This window comes from Metarhizium robertsii (genome assembly GCF_000187425.2).
Source record: "Metarhizium robertsii ARSEF 23 chromosome Unknown MAA_Scf_2, whole genome shotgun sequence".
NCBI lineage: Eukaryota > Fungi > Ascomycota > Sordariomycetes > Hypocreales > Clavicipitaceae > Metarhizium > Metarhizium robertsii.
Genome location: NW_011942160.1, coordinates 3,695,506 through 3,717,523, shown reverse-complemented (window position 1 = coordinate 3,717,523; position 22,018 = coordinate 3,695,506). Strand labels below are relative to the sequence as shown.

The following is a 22,018-nucleotide window of genomic DNA, read 5'->3' as shown; positions in this document are numbered from 1 at the left end:
CTGGGGTCGACTGTAGTACTACGTCGTCTGCAGTCAAGAGTCAGCCAACGTGGGGACATAAGGCGACAGGATTGCTCTAGACAAAGAACCCGGAAGAGTTCTTAGGGGTGTTAGTCTTGCTTACCCCCATGCTCTTCGAATGCAGTTGTTTTCTGCGACACCTTCATGGCTGTCTTGTGCTGGTTGAAGGGTAAAGGCGTTGCTACTTTGCCGGACACGCTTGATTGTCGCCCTCCCGCCCATTACTGACATTTGGATGGATATTTGAGTTTCCGGCCCTGAAGGTTCAGCGTCTCGTACACATAGGCCGAGACCGACACGCTCAGGACAGATTCAAGACCTACATTCGGCTGCAAGCGATATTCGAAGCATTCAAGCCGTTGGAGGTGTTGAACGGACTGGTTGCTTCAATTTGGAAGTCGCGCCCGAGCAAAGCGCCTTCCCCAGATACACCTCGAATCACACGTCCAGTCAACATCGTCAGCTTTATTCTACTCTGACTCCCCCTCCCGAGTCCTTTCCCTTCTTCCCGCTGCATTAGTCGACAACTTACGACTACAATTTTGCTCCTTTTTTGTCTCCATTCCGTGCCCGAACAATTTCGAGTGGCCTGCCACTGGGACTGGCTTGGCCTGACCTGATCTGAGCCGCAAAGCATGCCAGCTCCGTACGCTGACAACATTTACTCCGACATGGGTCACGACGCCGCCTCCGCTGCTGGTGACGACCGTGAGAACCATGATGAAGCCTTGTCACCCACTGACGGCTACTTCCACGCGTCGGAGTCCTCGGGCGCGGCGTCATCTTCTCACCATGTCCCCGACCGACCGTACCAGCAACACCCCGCCGTGACATGGCAGCAGCATCACCAGCTGCAGCAACCGCAACGCACACCATCCCATGTACCTGTCGTGCCCAATGTCCTTGTCGAAGATCCCACCTTGCGGCATGAGAGCGCTACAAAGGCAAAGGAGGCAGAAGAGGAGCGCTGGATAAATAACGGCTCCAGTCAGGCCTCGCCTGAAGCAGCCTTCACACCACACATGGGAAGCAACGTCATATCTCAAGGAATGCACCACGGTGCGTCTACCTCCTTGGACACGTACATGGGCAATAACCAGACGACATCAGCTACGCCAGCTAGCCCTACAGTCGTCACCTCGCCCCTCCATCATCACAGGCGTAGCGTCGAAGAAGACGGCCCCCTTCTCTACACCGGCCACAGTACCCGTCTCCCCTATTCTCACACTCCCTTCGAGACAGCAGCTTCAGCAACGTCAACTTCCTTAAATCAGCCCACGCCTCAGTTTCAGACGCATCATCAGAACCATCTGGACGCGCCACCTGCCTACTCACCCTCTCCATCATCACCCTCGGCTGGCCATTCCCAGGACTATCGGACATTTGCACCTCACTCATCTGGTAGCAACAACGTCAACCCGGACGTCAATCAGGACACAATGGGCATCCCTGAAGAACATCAGGCACTGCTGCCTCGTCAGCCTGAGTCTATGGGGGGCTCACCCAACGGCCCCCCTGCCTCTCGATGGCAGCGAGTTAAAAACGCTGTCCATTCTCCCAACACCAGAAAGAATATTCGGACACTTCTTGGCATTGCCGTCGTCTTATCTATTTTCTTTGCCATCTTTGGAGGTATATCCTTGAGCAGCGGCGGACCTCAACATTCCAAAGTGAGTAAAGCTTGAGCATCATGTCGCAAAAGCCTGTGCTGCCCAACCCTTTCACACGGCCAGTCAGTCATATTTCAGCTGTGAATGCAGCGATATGGGGTGTTACTACATTTGGCGTTCACATACAAGACCCAATTTCCACTTTGCCAAACCCGCCTATTTGTCTCTGAACACAAACACATCCACACCCGCACATTGAATCACAAATCACCTACACAACTACATGTGGACATCATCCGTCCCGCCTCCAACCACATTTGCTCATCATCGCATAATTGCCTTGCCAACTGGCTAATTTGTCCGTCTCTAGATCCCTAAAATTATCGACAACGACCCAGTCAAAGAACCAAGCATGGGTGGCGAACGTGATCTTGAGTGGAGGCCCAGTGGTTCCTGCAGAAACACGCCTCACAAATTTGACAAGTCTATTACATCGCTTCAGTACGGCAGTGGCTTTTCTTTGGACATTGTGCAGAGACTGGAGAGAAACGGCTACAGGGGAGGTCGTCAGCCTAATGTTTCTGGACAACTCTTACTTCGCCCAACCAAAGAATCAGGAGGCAGTGTCGAGATTGAGATCATCTCTAATGATGAGAGGCTAAGACCCAGCACCGAGATTCATGTGGACGATGGTCATCAATCCATCGAAATTATTTGTCCCCGGGCTCTTGACTGGTGGGACTACTCCGGTGCTACCCCTTGCATCCAAATGCGTGTCACCGTCTATGTGCCTCACAATGCCTATCTTGATAACCTTAAACTTGACCTTGTTCATCTTGACGTGGACATCATTGAGGGCCTTGTTATGGGCGTCGTGGACGGTCCCACCATTAAAACTGTTGTTGGCGACATCAACACTCCCCGCGCCAGTAATATCGACGACGATGTCGCGCCATACTCGGTACAATCGCGACGAATCATCATTGAGACTGTCAGTGGCAACATCAAGGGCTGGTTCCCTCTCTATGATCTTCTTCAGGTCAAGTCTTCTTCTGGAGATGTTGAAGCTCAAGTTGCCCCCAAGGCTTCTGACAAGAAATCCGGCAACCAAGCTACGCTCAAGGTTGAATCAATCTCTGGGGAGGTCAAACTTGAGGAGCCGTTGACATCTACTGTTAGGAGTGGAAAGCTAGGAAAGAAGATCCCACCCCGCGATTACCAGGTCGAGATTGGCACGACATCCGGAGGCATCACCGCCAACGTTGTCATGACATCTTCCGCCAAGATTGGCTCTGTTTCTGGCGACCTGAATCTCAATGTGCTGCCCTTGGCCACCAAGAGCTCCGATAAGACGAGCTTCAGCACTGACACCAAGAGCGGATTTACCAATGTCAACATTTACGAAGCGGTGGCAATGGAGCTATCTGACAACGCCAAGTCCCACGTAAAAGACTTTGAAATTCGCAGAACCGGCCGCCCAGCTCTCTACAACTTTGATAGCAAGCATTCTTCCATTAGTGGTGATTTCAAGCTTTACTATCCCGCTGCTTGGGTGGGCAAATTCCGCGCCGAGAGCATGTCTGGAGATATTTCCGTGTCTGGTCAAGGTGTCAAGATTACTCGACGAAGCCGTGGCTTCGGAAAGATTGTAGAGGGCGAAAAAGGCGATGGCGCGTCATTTATAAAGATGGGTACTGTGTCTGGTGCTGTGCAGCTTCACGTTGGCAAGGAGTAAGTTGAAAACAAATCATGGTTAGGATTTGAAGTAATATGAATGGAAATTTGATACTGAAATTGTACAGCACGTAGGTACTGCTGTATACACGATGATGTGGCAAGCATGGGAATATAGGAGCTATTGGTGTTGTCTATGAGATTAGTGTGGAATACCTCGTATCTTATGAAGTCGCAAGGCTTGTTGTACCTGGTGGTGAATCCAAATATGTCTTTGAGAGTTGTAAGCTGCGACTGCGCCATGATCAACGTAATGCCATTTCGGACATAAACGTGGCACATCACCCGGTCACTACCAGCTGATCATCTCCAAGACTGACACCGCTCTCGAAACGAGAAATCAGACTGCAATTTGTGTCCCAATTACACTGTAATTATGCATGCATCTTCATAATCATAATCATATTCTTATTCGCAGCTTTGCATCCCAATGCAGGCACAGCCCTCTATGTACATATACAGACATTGCTAAAGTGACATGGATAAAATGTAAAAAAATAGAAACAGAGATTCAGCCTGGAAAGGGTATCCTGGTAAATAATTATAGCGTATGTAACAAATGTGCCCCCTGGGCAGCTGGTTACACTATTTTCATGCTAATGATATATATATCTGTCGTTAGGTTTGGATATAGAGATGCTGGCTACCCAAAAGTGGGAAAAGTAAAAAACAGCAAATGCAAGATCTTTAAAAAAAAAGAGAGGGAAGAAGGCGAGCAGTTGATCATCCGGGCATCTGATTAGCGATAGAGACGCCGGAATTATCCTTCTACGGGCCATGGGAGATCACGGTTGCCTACAGCCGTGCAAGTCAGGTAGCTTATTCCCTCAGAGGTCCTGCTCGGGCCGGCCAGGTCGAGCTCTAGCCCACTTCCAAGAAGGGGACGAACGAGGTCTCGTGCCATGGCCTTCATTTCATCCATGCGTTTCTCGAACCGGCGTAGGTTGTCACGACGATACAGCTCCGGCGTGAGTTTCAAGAACTTCTTGCAGTCCTCATGGTTAAGAAATGTGCTTGGGTTTCCAGACCCCAGGGTTCGATAGGCCCGACCAATAGAGGTCAGTGGTGGGACCGGCGGTGGTGGAGCGGGAGGGTTGTTGCTGCTTCGGCTGTTGCCATGTCGTTCAGGTGATGGCTGAGGAGATGTGTTATCCGCAAGCCATTGACGGAAGAGACTCACCACAAGCCAATCGAGGTAGTTGTTCCCAGGAGTGACACGCTCTCCTTTTGCACCGGTGAGAGTGAGCCGAAAGAGGCGCCCTTCTACTCGGCTGATGATTTCCTCAAGCTCGTCTACTTTGTCCTCGATGATGTCGAGAACAACATCGGGAAGCGCTGCACGAATACTGCGCTCCCCCACCGGCCATTGGCCAACAACATGAATCAGGGCTTCCTGAAAAATAACTTTGCTTCGAGCAAGATACCCCAGGCGCAGATACGAAATCGGGTATTTCGCGATTTGCTTCCATAGCCGGGATTGGAACTGAAGCAAGTGGTGGTCGACCCGAGGCCCGACCACGGCCAAAGCGTCGTACTGGTCAGCCAGAGCTAGGAGCGACTTGCACTGGACATAGGCATCTGCGACATTCACGCCATCCAACACAGGGGAGTAGTTGTAAAATATGCGAAACAGGTTATCGTAGTCGCGTAGGAGGTCTTCGTCTTCCTGGGACATGCTGGGAGTCACCGCTAGGTTGGCAACAGAGCGCGAGAAGGAGACATGGTTGGTGGTGGGAGGGCCATGTTTTGATCGCGAAGCGGACTTGGTGTTGGACCCAGAAGCCGAGCCGAATAGTGAAGGGAATGATGGATGCGAGTCTGCTGATGGTGTTGTCTCCTCCTTTTGAACCAACATGGGAATATCGCCCTCGCCAACACCACTGTCTAGTTCATACCTCCACCTCTTTCTTGGGGCCGAACCACCAGATCCAGGAACACCACTAACAGCGAACCGGTCCGAGTCACTGCTGTCCAACGTAGACGGCGGCTCCTCACCGATTCGGGCCAGTTCATTACCTCCCGCCAGCAGTGGCCGCGCTTTGGACCACTCCATGGAAGTACTCGCTTCGAAGAATCCACTACACCTTGTCAAGGTGTGCCGGTGTAGGAGGTAGCGTTGCGTAGTGGCGTCAGCACCTGCCCCGAGGCGGATGAGGATCTCGACATCGCCGCTGTGCGCAAAAACGGGAAATTCATTCTGAGGAGCATAGGAACGACCGCCAGCGTGTGAACGGTTGTATCGCTTGGTGCGGGAGAGCGATGGTCGCGAGACGACAGATGCAGAAGAATACTGGTGTCCACGACGTGAAGAGACATTGGAAGCTGTGTTGGAGCCTGAAGAGGGCTGGTCTGGTTGGGACACCATGAGCGGCGACTGGCGACTGTATCTGTGTGTGATCGTGTGTGCGAAGATTCCAAAAGATGAGCTTAGGGGAGTCGCGCTCGGCGTTCTTGTGTGGTCATGACAGCCAGCATGAAGATGGTGGAGCAGTTGGCGCGCCTCGGTCTGCAGGAACTTTCACGAACGCGATGGAGGGATGTACAGACAGCGGTTGTGAAATGAGCCCAGGCGAGGCTCGATGGTTGCACAGGTGCTTATAACGGCAAAATGACGATGCCGATGCTTGCGAAAGGGATAACGGCAGAGGCTGGACTGAGTCGGCAGGGAGGTGGAAATTGTAAGCTGCGATGCTCCAAGCGGGGGAGCTAGAACACACGCCGGTTTGCGAACAGAAGTCAAGCGACATGTGAGCAGCCCCGTGTCTTGGGTGGCGGAAGGCTCGCGTCCTGCGTCTGCCTCTCGTGTGTATGCGCGTGTAGGGAGAGTGGTTTGTGGTGGTGTATGGTCGCTGGATGGCTAATGGGATGTCGGATGGTCGGTTGGAGTTTGATCTTGTCGGGGCAGCGAGCATTAGTATGACCGGCACCAACCGGCTTGGAGGTGCTCGTGGAGCTTGATGCACGCTTAATGCTCGTCCAAGGAATAGCGAGGCACACCAGACTCGACTTGCGAGTCGCCCAAGTGCAAAGCTGCGGCAACTAAACAGGGCAAGGCCCACAGATCACGGACTGGGTGCAGCCATGATGGCAAAGATGCGAGGAGGAGAGAAGAGAAACGACTGCCTCGTGGTCCCAAACAGGGAACAGGGAATAACATAACAGGTCAACTTAACTCAGGTCGTAACTGATTACAGGCAGGTAGTCTGGATTGGCAAGGAAGGACCAAGCTAGGTTGCTAGGCTCTGGAGCACGCTTTCGTGGCGAACAAATGGCAGGAGCGATGGAGATTGAGTGGCGAGCGAGCGGCCAGGCAACTGCCGTCAACACCTCTATGCGTGAACTTGCCGGCCACCGTCGTGATGGTTTCATTCCAGCCGTTCAATGTTCCCTCCCCTTTGTTCCCTTTGGCAGCTTTTGCCACACGAACGGGGCCACGCATCTACTGGCCCACAGTCTTTGCTTGGCCTGTCTGCCGCTGCAAGGTGCTGCAAGGTGCATCAAGCTGCATGCAAGTGCCTGTTGTCTGGTGGCCAATGGGTGCAGTCAGACTCGCTTTGCTTGCGAGGCCTCACGGAAGTGTGGACGAGAATCAACGTTGAGCATGGCTTTTGCAGTGACGACCACCCGACGGTTTCAGAGATGCGGCAGACGTGAGCAAAAGGAGGATTCTAAGAAAAATTCCCTGACTTGCTAACCATTATCGTCTCATCCAATGCTAACACACGCGCCTCACCAGTCCGCCATATCTTGTCCCTTGTGACAACTTACACCTGACCCTCGTGCATGGCATCTTCCAGAGAGGCAAGGGGTAGTTACTGTGGCGACTTGATCAGAGGCCAGACGCAAAGAACAAGGCGTGGCCGGAGCATGCAATTCAGCTGACGCTGACTAGATTGGAAAGACTGGTCAACTGATATCCAGAGCTCAAGCTACTACTCCGTCGTTAGTACGGAGTAGCAACTAGTAGCTTGACATTCGGGGTCCTGACTCCTAATCCCACTTCTGGCTGGCCCCACACGACAAGGTCCCAATGGTACTAGCGACGTTCAACTTCAACCGCCAACTACCGTCCTAACACATCATAGCTTCCCAGTAATGCCTTGCAGCCTCACATCTGGCCTGGCGAGGGCGCACTGACCAAACTCTGTCAACGGAATCCGGCTGTCAAATAGCTGAGACTCGACAACTTCGAACGCTGCCCACATTTCACAATTGCACCATTGCCGCAACCTGCGATGGAATGAGCGTTCCGACTCGCGTCCTTCATCATGGCGCCAAGCCCATCTCCTTGACGGAGTTTCGGGATGCTGTTGAGGCCGTCTGTCCTCCACGCTTCCCAGCAGTCCGATATGCACGACCGCGGCGAGTTGGTATGCCATCTGCCTCCAAACATGGCCAAACATGAAATGCTAACTGGTCTTTGGCAGCCCTTGCCATCAGCGGCGGTGTGGATTCCATGGCCATGGCCTTCCTCTTCTCCAACCTCATAAGAGCACACCGAGGCATCAAAATTGCAGACAATCCGACCGAAAGTGCTTTTGGCGTCATCGTTGATCATAGATTGAGACCAGAGAGCACGCTCGAGGCAGTCAAGGTGGCACAGGAGCTCAAGAAGCTAGGTCTCAAAGCAGTCACAAAGCCTCTCAACTGGAAGGATGTAAGCCGACATGGCCAAGATCCGAGTAGTCTCCCAAACATGGAGAGTGTTGCGCGGACAATGCGGTACCGCATGCTTGGGTCAACTTGCCGCTACCTCAATGCCACCAGTTTATTCTTTGCCCACCATCGGGACGACCAGTACGAAACGGTTCTCATGCGTTACATGAGTGGCCATCAATATCGTGGGTACCAGGGGATACGAGAGGCCAATGCCATCCCGGAATGCTACGATTTGCATGGCGTTTACAAGAGCGGCTTGTTGGATGATCAGTCGGCCCAACATCCGTATTTAAGCTTCAAACCACCCAACAAGGAAATGAAGCGCCTGAGGTGGATGATGAAGGATGATTGGGAAATCCAGCCTTGGGACCGACTGAAGCACTATCTTGGTATTAATGATTTGTCAGCCCACTTTCCAGGTCACATCATACGCGATGTAGACTCGCGTGTGCCGTACTTGACCCCATTAAACTGTGAAGATGGTGGCATCATGATATACCGACCGCTCCTGGAGTTTGATAAGGATAGGCTCATTGCCACCTGTGAGGCCAACAAGATCAAGTGGTTCGAAGACCCAACAAATGCTGATCCGACTCTCACGCCGAGAAATGCCATTCGACACATGGATCATAGCCTACTTCCACCTGAACTCCGCAAGGAAGCAATCCTCGACATGTCGCGAGAAGCGAAGCGTCGTACAAGGGTGGAGGAAGCTGAGGCGCGACGCTGGTTGATGCGTGAAGCTGTCATACATGATTTTGACCCAAACGCAGGCACGCTACTTATTGAACTTGCGTCGTTCAGGTCGAATAACGCACATTGGCGGCGTCTCTTTTCTAAGCCAAGAGATGAGGCTCGCAAACCCCATTCGCGACTCATAGCAGCCATCGCTATCCGCAAACTGGTTGAATTCGTCACCCCGGACATCAGTGTCCCTCCGTTAGCGAACCTAGACAATGTCATTGACCGACTCTTTCCAGAGCTTGCTTCTCAGCCAGACTTATCGCTACCAAAGGCATTCACTATCGCCGGCGTCGTCTTTGACCCCATTGTCGGCCCAGCATCAACCAAATGGTTCCTATCGCGAGCTCCCTATTCATCCATCAAACCGTTACCAGAGCGAAAACTCCCCGGCTATCTCAATTATCGTATCACCCCCTTAGTCAGTGAAATACACGACCAACCTTCTCGCCACTATCACTGGCGTACCTGGAAGACCGCCAAGCTCTGGGATGGTCGATACTGGATCCGAGTGAGTGCCTGCGTGCCGGCAAGATTCCACATCCTGCCTCTCCTACCGCACCATGCGAAACCTTTCCGGAAAGCACTGCCGCCGAAGCAACGTTCACGGCTAGAGCAGATCCTCAAGTATTACGCCCCAGGGAAGATTCGATACTCCTTACCCGCGCTGTATAGTGTTGAAGCAACAAAAGCAGAGGACGGGGCTACTCCGACTTTGACATTACTTGCACTCCCTAGTTTGGGAATTCATATACCCGGCTTAGAGCGATGGGTTAGGTATGAAGCAAGATATAGATGGATTGATGCATCACTGCTTGGACTCAAGAAGAGAGGGGCACAGGCCCCTATGCCGATGTATCATCGGCCATGGACGAGATCAAGGAAATTGCGGAGGCAGAGGGTGACGGCATTTAATGCGAAAAGGGCACAAAGTGCGTTGTAGGGACAATGTATTCAGAAAGAACCTCTCAATAGGACGATCAGCATACTCATTAACTTATATTAGTTTCTTTCGTAGCTATACATGAAGTAGCATAAGTACTGGGGACGTGTCGAAAAGTCGATTGAGAACTTTGAACACCGCCAGCCCAGAGACTAGTTTCGGTGGCATGAGAGCCGGATTATCAGGATTGTGAGCCCCGCGAATGTTCTCTTTGCAGGACGGCCCAAAAAGAAACGAAGCAACTCTCTAAACCCCTCCCATACGCAGAAACAACCACTCTTGCGTCCAGGAGGCCTTGTAACTGCACGTCTAGCAAATATGCGGTTTATAGGGCGATTTGCTGATTGGGTCGAAGTTGGCCAACTTAGAAAGGGTTTAATAGCAGATTTTCAATTGCCACTTTGGTTCGACAAGTCTCATAAAATCTCATGATTCTAAGCACAGCAGATATCTCAACAAGCACTGGGGAAGAAGTCGGTTAACCCTGCCCATGCTGGGCTGTGTACACTAGTGTGCCAGCGTATGCAAGTTTGACCAAACTGGGTTTCTGTGGCATCGTTTCCCTCAAATCTGGAGAGAGACACTGGCCAAAACTGCGTAGGCATTGTACGTGCCAGATCGTGGGGTTGGCAGAGTGGTAGCATTCCTACTTACCAAGGAAGGGTTGTATAATCCCCTCTGGTGTGTTAAGGCTCCAGTCAGGTCTCTGTAGAGATGTGTATCCAATTAGAAGCTAGATTCTAAAGGGTACATAGATCTGCTAATAAAAGAGGTGATGATATAAGTTACTGTAAGAAGGCTTAGTACAAATCGCTACATCATAATATGCTAAAATCTAGGTGCTAGCAAAGTCGCCCGAGGTCACTAGCTGCCCGCAGGGGTATTATGGGGCCCGCGACCCCACTTGAGCCTCAACACACCAGAGGGGATAGTCAGTACTTAACATAGTTTTAACTAACATCCTCCAACAAAGGCCAATAAAGGCCGGGTAGCTCAATGGTAGAGCGTCTGACTCCGAAGCGATCAGTATCATTATAGTATCATTATCCCGGAGTCAGAAGGTGTAGGTTCGAGTCCTGCCCTGGCTAAATATTTTTTTTTCGTTTCGTGTAAATCAAGTGCTACTATGCTGAACAAGCTGGTTCGACGTGTGGTATCATTAGGGACGAATCCTGTTAACAGGTGAGTCGGCAAAAACGGCAAACTCTGTAGATTGGGGACGAGTTTTCAATTAAGAAAAAAAAAAAGCAGGAACCAAGTTTCATAATGGCTTTGTTTGCCCTGAATTTCCGACGGGCGCATGCCTGTTCGATTTGACGTTGACATTCTTCGGTGTCATCAGCATTTTCGCCATGCCGTGGCCCTGTCGCCACCGAGGCGAACAAGGCCACCACGACCAATGGTGTCAATGTTCATGCGTGTACTGCGTGCAGCAGGGATACCAATGGAGATGGCTGCCTGCCAAGCAGCCAGTTGATTGCAGGGGGCCATGATCGAATTGGAAGTTTGTGTGTTGCAACTGTCTTACGCCCACAGAGTGAGGCGACTCGTGTCACGGCAAGTTTCGTTGGTACGCTGTCGAGGCGGCCAGGCTTTTCTCAAAACGCTTCGCCCCTGAAAAGCAGAGCCTTCCACGCAACAGAAAAGGAACAAAAAGTCAACACCATCACCTGTTAAAACGTATGGCTAGCATCAATGCTGAGATACAAACAAACAATCTGGAGTATCGTGAGAAACCCAATCCCCGCTTACCTGGCAGCTAGGCCTCGGCGGCCGCGCCTGCCTGCACAATCTACTTGACCGCTCCGCCCTTTCCCATCCCTTCGAGCCAAGCCCCGTCCCCGTCGAAACAAAAAGAATGGAAGAAAAGACGCTAAGAAACGGAAAATGTTTCATTCTTTCTTGTCAACTCGACAAACCTCCAACAGGACGAACCGAGCAATACACCACTCGTCACGCTTGCTTATACTCTTGCCGTTCGGTGTCAGGAGGGTCTTATCGCCGTGGCCTTCTGCTTGTCGGACAGTGCCGCCAGATGATATGAACCAACGTCCCAACCCTCGAAGAATCAAACGCCAAAATTCAAACAACGAGCTGCGAAAAAGTCGACGACAGAAGCCGAGATCCCAAACCCCGTCTCGTGAAAGTCCCAGTCAACCGACCCATGGAGTCAGCCCTGCCTAGACGTGTTGCAAGCCTCACTTTTGCCCCAGATTTGTCGAGTTTCAGGCCTACCCGACTCGCCATCAACCATTAGTGGAGAATTTGCAACAAATAGCTTCGACACCACCGATCCCGGATTCGGCCGGGTTTGCCGCGGTTGAGCTAGGCGAACATGGTGGGGGAGTCCGGAGCTGTTACCGAAACATGCAACGCATCCAAGTCCAGTCCGTCTGTCGCCCGGCCGCGAAGAACAACCACATCCGATGCCAACACGCGCTGCCTGCAAGTGAGCGACATATCCCTAAGCCCCTTGAAGCAGCAAGGAGTCAGAAAATGGAAAACGAAACAGAATAATTGACCGAACTAGTGCGCTACGGCACTGCTGGGAGCGAATCAATCACCTTGACGGCTTTTGCAGTATCCTGTCAGTATCGTTTAACGCCTTCGACGGGTTGATCTGGCATGCTCCACGTGGACCTCACCCGGTCTTTCTCGGACCCCGAAATGCAAGTCGCGCGGTAAATGATGATTCGGAAACTCTCCTTGCGACCTGTTCCATTCAAATGTCGATTCATCAATCAAGTGCCGCTTGTATATATGATCAAGGAAGTAGAAGTCTGGCCGAATATTTGCTGCTGTCATTCCATCATGAAAATGGCCAGCAATATGGTACAGTCTCTGGCGGAAACACATCTCGTCTCCTTGGTTCGAAGGAGACCCAAACTTGCCGTCGTCGCAAAACCAGCAAATACTGAATTTAGGACAGCACCCGTTCAGATGCTCGCCTATTATGTGGTCGATCCACAAGTTTACTTTGTTCGAGGGGAAGACTACATTGCAGCCAGAGAAGTTCTTGAATTCGCACGGTAAATTTGTCGGAATGGGATCCGGCACCGCGGGACGGTGACGTCCTACCGTTTCTGGACCATATAAGGGTGGAGGGGCCGTGGCGCTGGTATATACTGATAAACGATCAGATGCGTCAAAAGCTGGGCTCATTCGCGTCGCACTGGTCGCCAACGATGGAGCGCGCTCGGTGTGGGCCTCTCCCAGAGGTAGTTGTTCCTCAATGAGTAGCTCCTGGGGATAGTATTGTCCGCCACCATGGCTAAAGCCGAGAAACTGATGGGTATCGCGACTCCTTTGTACTCGGCCCACTAGTTCGTCAATCTCTCCTGGATCGAAGGCCATGATGTGGATTCCGGCTGTCGCCCTAGCGTTGCGCGACGACCAAGAGTGGGGTATCAGATACGAATCAAAGTCCTACCGGGAGTAGGACTGATGGTGAGCAGAGGGGAGAGTCGGTATATTTCGCAGCCCCGAGTTCTTCTACTCCTGATGGTTTGCTTTGAAATGAAATACCAAGCCGTGGATGTATAGACAGATGCGTGCTCGGGTTTCGTTGATGATTTGGTGCGGGATGATTGACCTTTCTAGGTCCACCGCTATGTTGGTGCGCGCAGTGCTCCCGCCGATCAGTCTAGACCAGAGGCCAGGGTTACCAGAGACGGCGGAACTTTTTTTTTTGTCAGATCGACCCGTTGAATCGTCCTAGCTCGCAGAATTTGAGCAATACGAATAGTCCAAGAGGACCACCCGCCAGACGAATATCTCAACTCAACCTGTGAGGGTTGACCAACGCAAGAAAAAAAAAAGCCCCCAGCGGCAAGCCTGGATGATATGTGGTGGGGGCTTTGCCGGCTTTTCTCACCCACCTTTGGCCATTCTCTTGACCAAGTACATACAACGGTCTGAAGCTCGTCTCTCTGGTGGAGCGAGTACCGTTTTGGGAGAAGAAAGAGACGCATCCGGTATTTTACTGAAATGAAGCCCTGGTCGCGATATCGGAGGAGACATACACCACACCAAATGACCATAGGCTTTCGTCGCAGTCAACCGGATATCCGCCCCAAATGCGATGAGCAGGCACAGGAAGCATCTCCTATAGCTGTCAAATCAAGCACTCACACAGAAACGTGTGCTATTCGGAACCAAGTTGTGTCACAGAAGACATATCATGTTTGCTCTACCACAATGGCTTCGTAGCCCCGGTGTGATGTCTGTGCCACCACCAATTCATCCCATGCCCAGGAAAAGGGGAACGGCGAATTACAGAGTACGCCCTCACCGAATCTACCAGCCCGGTGCCATGCGGTGCCTGCTTTCAAATAGATTTATGAAAGTCATGTCAAGTCCTTGTGAGAGTGGAGGGTGGCCAGTGCGCCAGGTATTGGAAAACAACAAAGGCGGTTGAACAAACACACCAAGGCAATGCAATCTCTGGGCCGCCAACGCCACAGCCGTCTCCAAAAGGGCGCTATGGAGAGTCATGGGTCTAAATCGATTTTCGGGCAGGCTGAGTTTGGCGATGAAGTACGGAGTAGTAGAAGTGATTTCTGAACCGCCATGTCGTATTGGCAAGGGTTCCGGGCTCGGGCCAGACTGTGATTGGGCTTGGCTGGCTGACCAGCAAAGAGCTGCCACGGCGCAAGTTCAAAAGCTGCCCGGTTGAGTTGAGAGCGGGGAGAGAGGTATGAGGGGGACCACGCAGACCCGGAGAGATGAGGCTCAAGCAGCACCCGGGGGCACCCCTGCTCTCGAGGTAGTGGCCCCGCTGCAGGCGCCGTGGATGAGGATTCTTGGCCTCATTATGTCAAATCAGACATCAGGGAGTTTGGTGAGAGAGTATGCTCGCTCTATTGGCGGCTCAACAATGTGTTTCTTCTGCAGTAGTGGTCCGCTTCAAAGTTGCTGTCTCACCTGTGAGAGCGGCGAATCCTCGAACCTCTTTTCTGAAGCCAAGAAGCGCTTTCCGAAAGTCTTACTTGGGTTGTTCATGATTCCCATGGAGCCAATTTCCTGGGGCAAATTATATTATATATATATATGTCTATAACTGGCTGTGCGCCGTACCCACGATTTGGAAGTCTGCTGAAACTCAAAATAGGGTATTCGACTTGGCTAGAAGACTGTTGTCTTGCTCACGTGCAGGTGAAGTTTTTTCGGGCCGCTCACGCTGATATCAATCCACATTATGCTGCTGGTCTGGTTGTAGACGATAGCAGAGGATATTTTATCGAATGTCTAGAGTGTGACGCGAACGCCAGTAGCGTTGAAGGCTTGACATTGAGTTTGGAAGCTAGCTTTTGAAGCTTGCTGTCGGAAAGACCCACAATGATGCATCTTTTCCCCAATGTCAGCAGAAAAGAAGACATGGAAGGAAAGCGATGCTCGGGTAATAGATGGATGGGGCCGCTTCAGTCGAGCCGGACAAGACGTTATTGCGTGCAGACTGGTACGGAGACGACTCCACGATTCGGCAGTCGGCACGGTGGAGCCGATGAGATGTCTCGTCCGGCACAAGTGTTAGCTGGTACTTTGTGCGGTGCCGAGTCGGCGAGCCTGCCAGAGAAATGGATCTGGCCATGGCTACTCTGTTGCCTATGATATGCTAGCTAGCGGCTGAGCGTATTGGCGTCTGGTCCAGTCTGGCAGGTCAAAATACATCTTGCCCGAGTTTTCCACGCGTTCATGGGCCAGCTGGGATCCCCCGCGTTTGTGTCTGGATGGCGAAGCAATGTCGCGTGGAGCCCGTGAAGGTGCTGGCAAATGAAGATTGACCGCGGAGTGGGCAGATGCTCCGGCCGGTTGAGACGGGGGCTGAAGGTCACGAGCGCGTGATGCGATACGAGGATGCTTGTCGTCTACTATTTGTAACACCAGTTTAACCCGTCGACGGGACGCCAGCTGTGCGCCAGCTGTGTGCTGGTTGTACGCCAATCCCGTCCAAGAAACTGCACAAGTTGCATGCCAACCTGGGAAGGTACGTTCAAGACGGGCCCGAGCTCAAATATTGCGTCCTGTTTCGTAGTTGCCTGCCAGACGATTCCATCTTGTATGAACTCATATCGATATCCAACACGCCTCTTTTTGTCAACAGAGCGCTACCGAGTACTGCTCAAACACAACGCTCCGTCGAGAGCCCGCCGCCAAGACTCGAGAGTGAAGCCAACACCAAGAATAGAACAGCCACTCGGGACCTGTCATCGTGTCGAGTCCCGAGTGCGTACCAGATGATGGCACCGCCGCTGCCCGTCCCAGTTACCGTCGCCTCCAACAGCCGCCTCCACAAGCGCGACGACTACGACGGGCCCAACCTTGCCGTGCTCATCCCCGTCATCGTCATCCTCACCCTCATAGCCGTCTTCTTCTTTGGCTGGCTAGGCGTGCCTTGGTCCAAAATCATGGCATGGTGGAAGCGCAAGCGCTCGCGCACAGCCGCGACCTCCAAGGACCACCACGACCACGACCAAGAGTTGCAACACCAAAGCCCATCTGGCCGCGCCGAGCCGCAGCCGCAGCCGCAACCGCAGCCGGGCTCGCGCCTGTCCTACGCAAAGGCCTTTGAGCGGAGCCACATCGATGCTCTCAAGCTGCCCAGCGTTGGCGCCGACCCCAAGCCCAAGAGTGCCAAGGAACCCAGCAAGCGCGTCATGGAGGGAGAAGAGGCAAACCGCCCACCTACTCGAGCGTCGACCGAGGCGCCGCCAAGCGGTTCCCTCACGCCCGACTTGGCCGCGGGCCAGATGACGCCCGGGCAGCAGAGCACGCTCAGTGCCGTGCCTGAGAGGAGAGCCTCGCCCTGGGACCCTACGAGAAATCCCGATTGAGGGTTCCTTGGGTTCCTGTCGTGAGAGACTACCGGAGGAGTCCCTTGTAGGACTGATACGAACCTTGGACTCTGGCTCTCCTTATCCTCTCTGACCTTGGTCTCGAATACATCTATCCAACCACGTCAAGTCTGGCCCCCTGGTTCAGAAAAGATGCCCGAACAACTACAGCAAATAGTGTGCCCGAGCGAGAAATTCCTATTCTTCAGCACCCTGCAATGAAACCCCTTGCTATCCCGGGGAACGCACCAGCCCCAAAAGACCAGTGTAGTTGCTGCAATATCACAAATCGTATGCGCAAAGTGCGGCCTCGAAGAGTTTGGCGAACACAACCCCAGGATCTCCTTGGAGGAAAAGAGCGGAGCGTGCGGATTTTCAGACAGGGAGGGTAGCGGCGATCTTTGGGCATATTTGGCCGCAGAGAATTGAAATTCCCCCCTTCATGCCGTAGGAAACATGGCAGATATTCTCGTCGATGTCGCAAAATGACTCTAGTTCTCAAACTGCTCGAGGGCGCTGGCGGAGAAGCCGCTTGATATGGCCAAACGCCCTTGTCCCCCGCAATAATCAAGACGCCAGTTCACAACTTTCACCTAATAACAGAGCAAACATTGTTTCACGGTAGAAAACTCCACAAACTGAACGGCAAACTAATTGCCTTGTCTTTGATATATCCAAGCGTAAATAAAATCTATCGCTATGAACCCCAACGCCTTCTCTGCCATGCGTGAAAAAAAATCAAAAAAATTCTACCATGAGCCAGTACCGTGAAACTCACCCCTTCTCGCCCCTCAATTATCGGGACTACACAGGACCCTCGCCTTGGCAATAACATTTCGAAACTGCATCTGGCCCCCGTTCTCGTCCCCGTGCTTAATCACCCCCGGAAACACAACACACCAAATCTCCCTTCTGGCAAGAGCTTCCTCGTCCTCGTCTCCCAGATCCTCCATTGTTTCCGGCTCAAACATGACCTGTTGATGGGGGAGCACCTCTGGCATGTACACCCTCAACACGGCCTTCTGAGCCACCAGTAGCCTCGCCAGTTCGACAGAGTTATTCACCAGTACGCGAAGCGCTGAGTCTCGTGCTTCCGAGCGTGATGGCGCAGATGACGTGCTGCTGTCGGTAATAGAATCTAATATACGATTGATCCGAGAAATCACCTTCTCGACATATTCCGTTGTAGAAGATTGCAGGAGTTGAGGGGCGTCGCGGCGAATAAGGGCGAGCGTGGATGCTCGCCATTGATTCACCGACTCGTCAGTAGCTGCTGCATGTTGTTAGTCGCAACTACCAAGAAAGAAGCCATGCAGGCAAAATGACGTACAAAAAGAGGACAAGAGCTCCTCCATCTGGCGAAAGCACCGCGTCTGGTCATCCGACAAGCCCACGAAGTAGGTATCAAAGACCATTTCTACCAAGATTTTGGACACCACCGACTGTAGTAAGTGTACCTTGACAGTTTGAGCGAGTGCCTCATACATGGGAACGAGTTCGCTGAGCTCAGCGAGCGTTGCCTCGTCCACTTTTGCAAAGTCGACTATCACGATCCATGTCATGTTAGCAAGCCATGCAATCTAACAACGACAAAAAAAAAAGACGGAGACGAGGAGAAGAAAACTTACCCAGCCTCGTCCTTCGGAAATTAGTAATAACCCAGTTCTGCAGCCCATTCCCCAACCGTGCCATACCATCCCCAAAAACCTCATCGCTCGTCTGTCCATCCGTCCTTGTACTCGTGCTCACAAACTCCTTCAACCCTCGAATCTGGCTCCTCAGCCCTCTCATCTCGTCATCCCGTTCCTTCAGCTCCCTCCTCAACAGCTCCCATCCCTGCCGCAACTCCTCCCTCTCTGCCTCTCGCACATCAACCTCGGCCCGCAGCAGCCGCAGCTCCGTATCTGTCCGCAAGTATTGCTGATTCAAGGCACTATGCTTCGCCTGCCAAAAGGTAGCCGTTTCACTCTCGTTTTGACTCAATTTGTCCAGTTCGCGCTGGAACTCGCGCTCCATAATGCCCATTTCCCTTTCCAGATAGGCTATTCGCTCGTCCTTTTCCCGCACCAGCACCGCGTCGCGCTCCTTTTGCCTCTCCTTGGAGGACGAGGCGGTGTATCTGATAGATGCTGACCTCGCGGGGGCCGATGAGCCATCTTTGTCCTTGTCGGTGACGGATGCGCCGCCGCTGGAGGCGTTGCTAGATGCGGTTTCGTGGGCGTCTTCGGACACGGCTGCGTTGTTGTTGACCATTGCTGCGCGGGGAGGCATGGCCGGCATGCTGTTGCTGCCGCCGCCGCTGCCGGTGGAGTTTGGGTTGCTGGATGCGGCGGTGCCTGACGTGGATGGTGTTGAGTGGTTGTGTCTGGAGCCGGTGCGCAGTGCGTGGCCGCCGCCGCCGCGGCGCTTCTCCGGAGTCTGCATTGAAGTTGAATGTGGCGATGAATGTCCCTGGGAGGTTCGTTTGTCTACTCTTCATGGACTCGTGTTTTCATGCGTCATCAGAGTTCCTTTAGGATGAACGGGGCGGTGGATTAGATGCACAAGGAGCCTGGCACCGCATTGTTGCTAGATACTCCTAGATCGGCGTCACGGGATGTCCAATGTATGGATGTATGGATGGTTGAAAGTCACTCACGGGAGGAAGGCGAAAACGAAATTAAAAGGCCTCTCCCAAAGTCGTTGCCTGGCAGCGCAAGCTAGCAGGTTGAACTTTGAGGTTGAAGTGGCTAAAGTCAATGGAGGTGGTGGAACTTGGTTGCGAGTGCACAAGAATGTGGGGAGGCGAGCGAGAAGGCCAGGGTCGGCGGGGCAAGACTGCACGGCCACGGCTGCCTTTTCCTCGTCTGATATATCGTCTCTCCATTTTCATTAGAACATGCTCCATTTGTAAGGGAAAAAAAAAAAAAAAAAAGAAGGCTGGTCCGAATGGCTTGGCGGAACAGCAAAGAAACCACCATGGACAAACAATTCTCACTCCACCTCCTCTCATATCTCGATGTCACCCTCGACCTCATAAACCTCATCCCCGTCCACCTTCTTGGCACCCATTCTACAAACCGCCACCCTGCTAACCGGCATATCCTCAACCCATATGTAGTCCTCATACTTGCTCATCAAATCAGTCGCATCAAGCATCAGCTTCTCTTTCCTCCTTCCACCCCCCCTCCCCCGGACGTATACCGTATTAACAACCGTAGCATGCAGCAACAGAGGCCGGCTCTCCTCCTCTATCAGACCCGCTTCCCCAAACGGCTTCCGTAGCTCCTGGCAAAAGTTGTACAGAATGCCCTCTGCGTCCGAGGGGGCAGCGTAGAGCACAGATGTCCTGGATGCATTGGTCATGGAACGTATTCCACGGAGAGATATAGACAACCCCCCCGGGGGAACAGTACTTCGGGTTTGCGAGGCTGTCGCCGACGCTAGAGGATTGTTGGCAGCTCTCAGCTCAGCAAGCATGTCCCTCGGCCTGAGCGTTTTCAGCAACTCAATTGTCCGACTAACATCCTCTGGCTTCAGACTCATCACCCCCAGAGTAAGATGCAGCGTCCCCGGCGGTCGTACGGCGTCATCGGGAACGCCAAAGCCGCCGGCACCTGTGACATCAGCCCGAAATGCTGCTAGATTCTTGGCCAACTGCGAACTGGCGAGTTGTAGACACAGGAAATGCGTGGGGCTGGGGCGCGGAGGCATCGTGCAGTCTGCTCGCTGCCTTGCTGGGCGGTGGTGGGTAGGCGCAAATAAATACTAGTGACACCTCTCACGTAAAGACTGGACATGTCCTGCTCCGTCATTGACCAAGTCAAGTTGTTGTCAGGTACTCCGTATCAGATGACAGACTCGAATGTACCTGCAGTCAAAAGGGCCCCACCCACTCGTCCACATCCCAACGACCACTCTGCCCTGCTCTTGCATGAGACCCTGGCACACCGCTCACCAGCCTTGCTCGTCTCGAGGGTGTGAACCAGACCCCAGTAAAGGGAGATGCGCTGTCAATAAATTATTCATCATGTATTCAATGTGCAGCTTTTCGTAAAAACCTCTAGCAGGTATCTTTTTCCCCACCGTCCATCCACCGTGAGCCATCATCAACTACGGAATCCTTCCTTGACCATAGTTGATTTACGGTAAAACAATCGGCCTTTCCGCCAACCCAAATCACGCAGTAAAGGAATGCAAAGTCCTTGACCTTCTCTGGTACATGCTGCGCGTCTCCAGAGAACAAGAAGTATCAGAAGAAAATAAAAAAAACAAAGAAAAGAAAGAAAGAAAAAATGTATCAAGACGCCTGGCACATGCCCTCTGATTGCAAGACTCTCCGTCGTGACTGTCACGCTTTTCTTGACATGCAATTTGGGCCAGGGTCTCAGCTCCCCGACAACTATTTCTCCGAATCTGGAGTTGGAAAAGGGGGAGGAGAGGGCCATCAGCTGAGTCTGCATCAGGAGAGAGTCTTTCAAATGCCCTTTCAAGCCTCGTCATCCTTGGCATAGTATGCCTTTAGTTTCCCCTCGACGTCTTGATAGTCCGCCTTGACGGTCACCAGGGCCTCCGTAATTCGCTTGAGACATAACTCAGAGTCGGGTTCTGAAGACCCGTCTAGATTCTCGTTCTTTCCATAACGCTGGATTTTCTCACAGCCATCTCTGACTTTTACTAGCCCTAATGTAGCAGACGAGCCCTTGAGGAAGTGACCGAGTTCCGATAAAGTCTTCAGGTCTTTCTGTGTTCTATTTGCGCAAATGACATGGTCAGCTCTCTTTACTAATCAAGCGCAGCATCTCCAGGTCAAAGGGTAGTATGGAACCTGTGTAGGCCCCAAATGACAGCGGGCCACAGCCTCCGCGGAACATGGAACACGGGGTTGCAAATCACTTACAGAGCCGTGTCCATATTGTCAAAGGTTTCTTGTGCTTGGGTGAAGAAGCCAAAGACGATTGACGAACTGAAATCATCGTTTCCAGGGTCGTCCATTTCCAGGATCTGGTCAAACGTGTTCATATCGATAGCATCTCCAAAGTTGAGCTCGGCGGAACCGTCCGCGCCAGTCTGTTGACAGTGTAAGTCCTTGAACGGGAGAGAAGCTTTGATACATTCGATTCAATCAACCAACCTTGTCCTCAGTGGGTGACATGTTTCGGCGCCGTTTGTAGAGATGCTCCGATTCGAAGTGGAGAGCAAGTAGATCGAGGCAGTGCTGGCTGGCGAGACCCCTTTAGCCGGACTCGATGTATATATATATGGTCCCAACAGCTTGAGCTGCGAGCTAGGCGAAGTGTGGAAAGAGTACGCGACCACGATATAACACGATGACAATGTTTAATTTGAGGGCTCGGGAGTTGCGACACACAATTATGGCACCTCGATGGTTCGCAAGGCTGGTGTGTCGACCCGGCGCAAGGTACTTGCTGGCCGGCTCCGGGGATTTACAGCGGCCTCGAGGCGCGGCACTGAGTCGTTCCGTTGGACAGCCGAGC

General features: G+C 52.5%; 7 protein-coding genes across 7 annotated transcripts; 3 read left to right on the top strand and 4 right to left on the bottom strand.

Annotated features, from left to right (window-relative positions):
- Positions 1–656: 656 nt before the first annotated feature.
- On the top strand, positions 657–3,366 carry MAA_05356 (uncharacterized protein; the record flags this gene model as incomplete). Its single annotated transcript, XM_007823354.1, has 2 exons — positions 657–1,691; positions 2,002–3,366. The coding sequence occupies 2 exons, from the start codon at positions 657–659 to the stop codon at positions 3,364–3,366; spliced, it is 2,400 nt and encodes a 799-aa protein (XP_007821545.1).
- Positions 3,367–4,125: 759 nt separating this feature from the next.
- On the bottom strand, positions 4,126–5,730 carry MAA_05357 (uncharacterized protein; the record flags this gene model as incomplete). The annotated part of the gene is made up of 1 exon (XM_007823355.1): positions 4,126–5,730. The coding sequence occupies one exon, from the start codon at positions 5,728–5,730 to the stop codon at positions 4,126–4,128; it is 1,605 nt and encodes a 534-aa protein (XP_007821546.1).
- Positions 5,731–7,605: 1,875 nt separating this feature from the next.
- On the top strand, positions 7,606–9,680 carry MAA_05358 (PP-loop family protein; the record flags this gene model as incomplete). Its single annotated transcript, XM_007823356.1, has 3 exons — positions 7,606–7,735; positions 7,793–9,542; positions 9,599–9,680. 3 exons carry the CDS (start codon positions 7,606–7,608, stop codon positions 9,678–9,680), a joined length of 1,962 nt encoding a protein of 653 aa, XP_007821547.1.
- A 6,267-nt stretch (positions 9,681–15,947) lies between these two features.
- Positions 15,948–16,541, top strand: MAA_05359 (uncharacterized protein; the record flags this gene model as incomplete). Its single annotated transcript, XM_007823357.2, has 1 exon — positions 15,948–16,541. One exon carries the CDS (start codon positions 15,948–15,950, stop codon positions 16,539–16,541), a length of 594 nt encoding a protein of 197 aa, XP_007821548.2.
- A 791-nt stretch (positions 16,542–17,332) lies between these two features.
- Positions 17,333–18,965, bottom strand: MAA_10836 (uncharacterized protein; the record flags this gene model as incomplete). The annotated part of the gene is made up of 3 exons (XM_011412755.1): positions 17,333–17,814; positions 17,872–18,084; positions 18,170–18,965. The coding sequence occupies 3 exons, from the start codon at positions 18,963–18,965 to the stop codon at positions 17,333–17,335; spliced, it is 1,491 nt and encodes a 496-aa protein (XP_011411057.1).
- A 564-nt stretch (positions 18,966–19,529) lies between these two features.
- Positions 19,530–20,234, bottom strand: MAA_05360 (uncharacterized protein; the record flags this gene model as incomplete). Its single annotated transcript, XM_007823358.2, has 1 exon — positions 19,530–20,234. One exon carries the CDS (start codon positions 20,232–20,234, stop codon positions 19,530–19,532), a length of 705 nt encoding a protein of 234 aa, XP_007821549.2.
- A 775-nt stretch (positions 20,235–21,009) lies between these two features.
- Positions 21,010–21,675, bottom strand: MAA_05361 (Signal transduction histidine kinase, phosphotransfer (Hpt) domain protein; the record flags this gene model as incomplete). Its single annotated transcript, XM_007823359.1, has 3 exons — positions 21,010–21,271; positions 21,421–21,590; positions 21,655–21,675. The coding sequence occupies 3 exons, from the start codon at positions 21,673–21,675 to the stop codon at positions 21,010–21,012; spliced, it is 453 nt and encodes a 150-aa protein (XP_007821550.1).
- Positions 21,676–22,018: the final 343 nt, after the last annotated feature.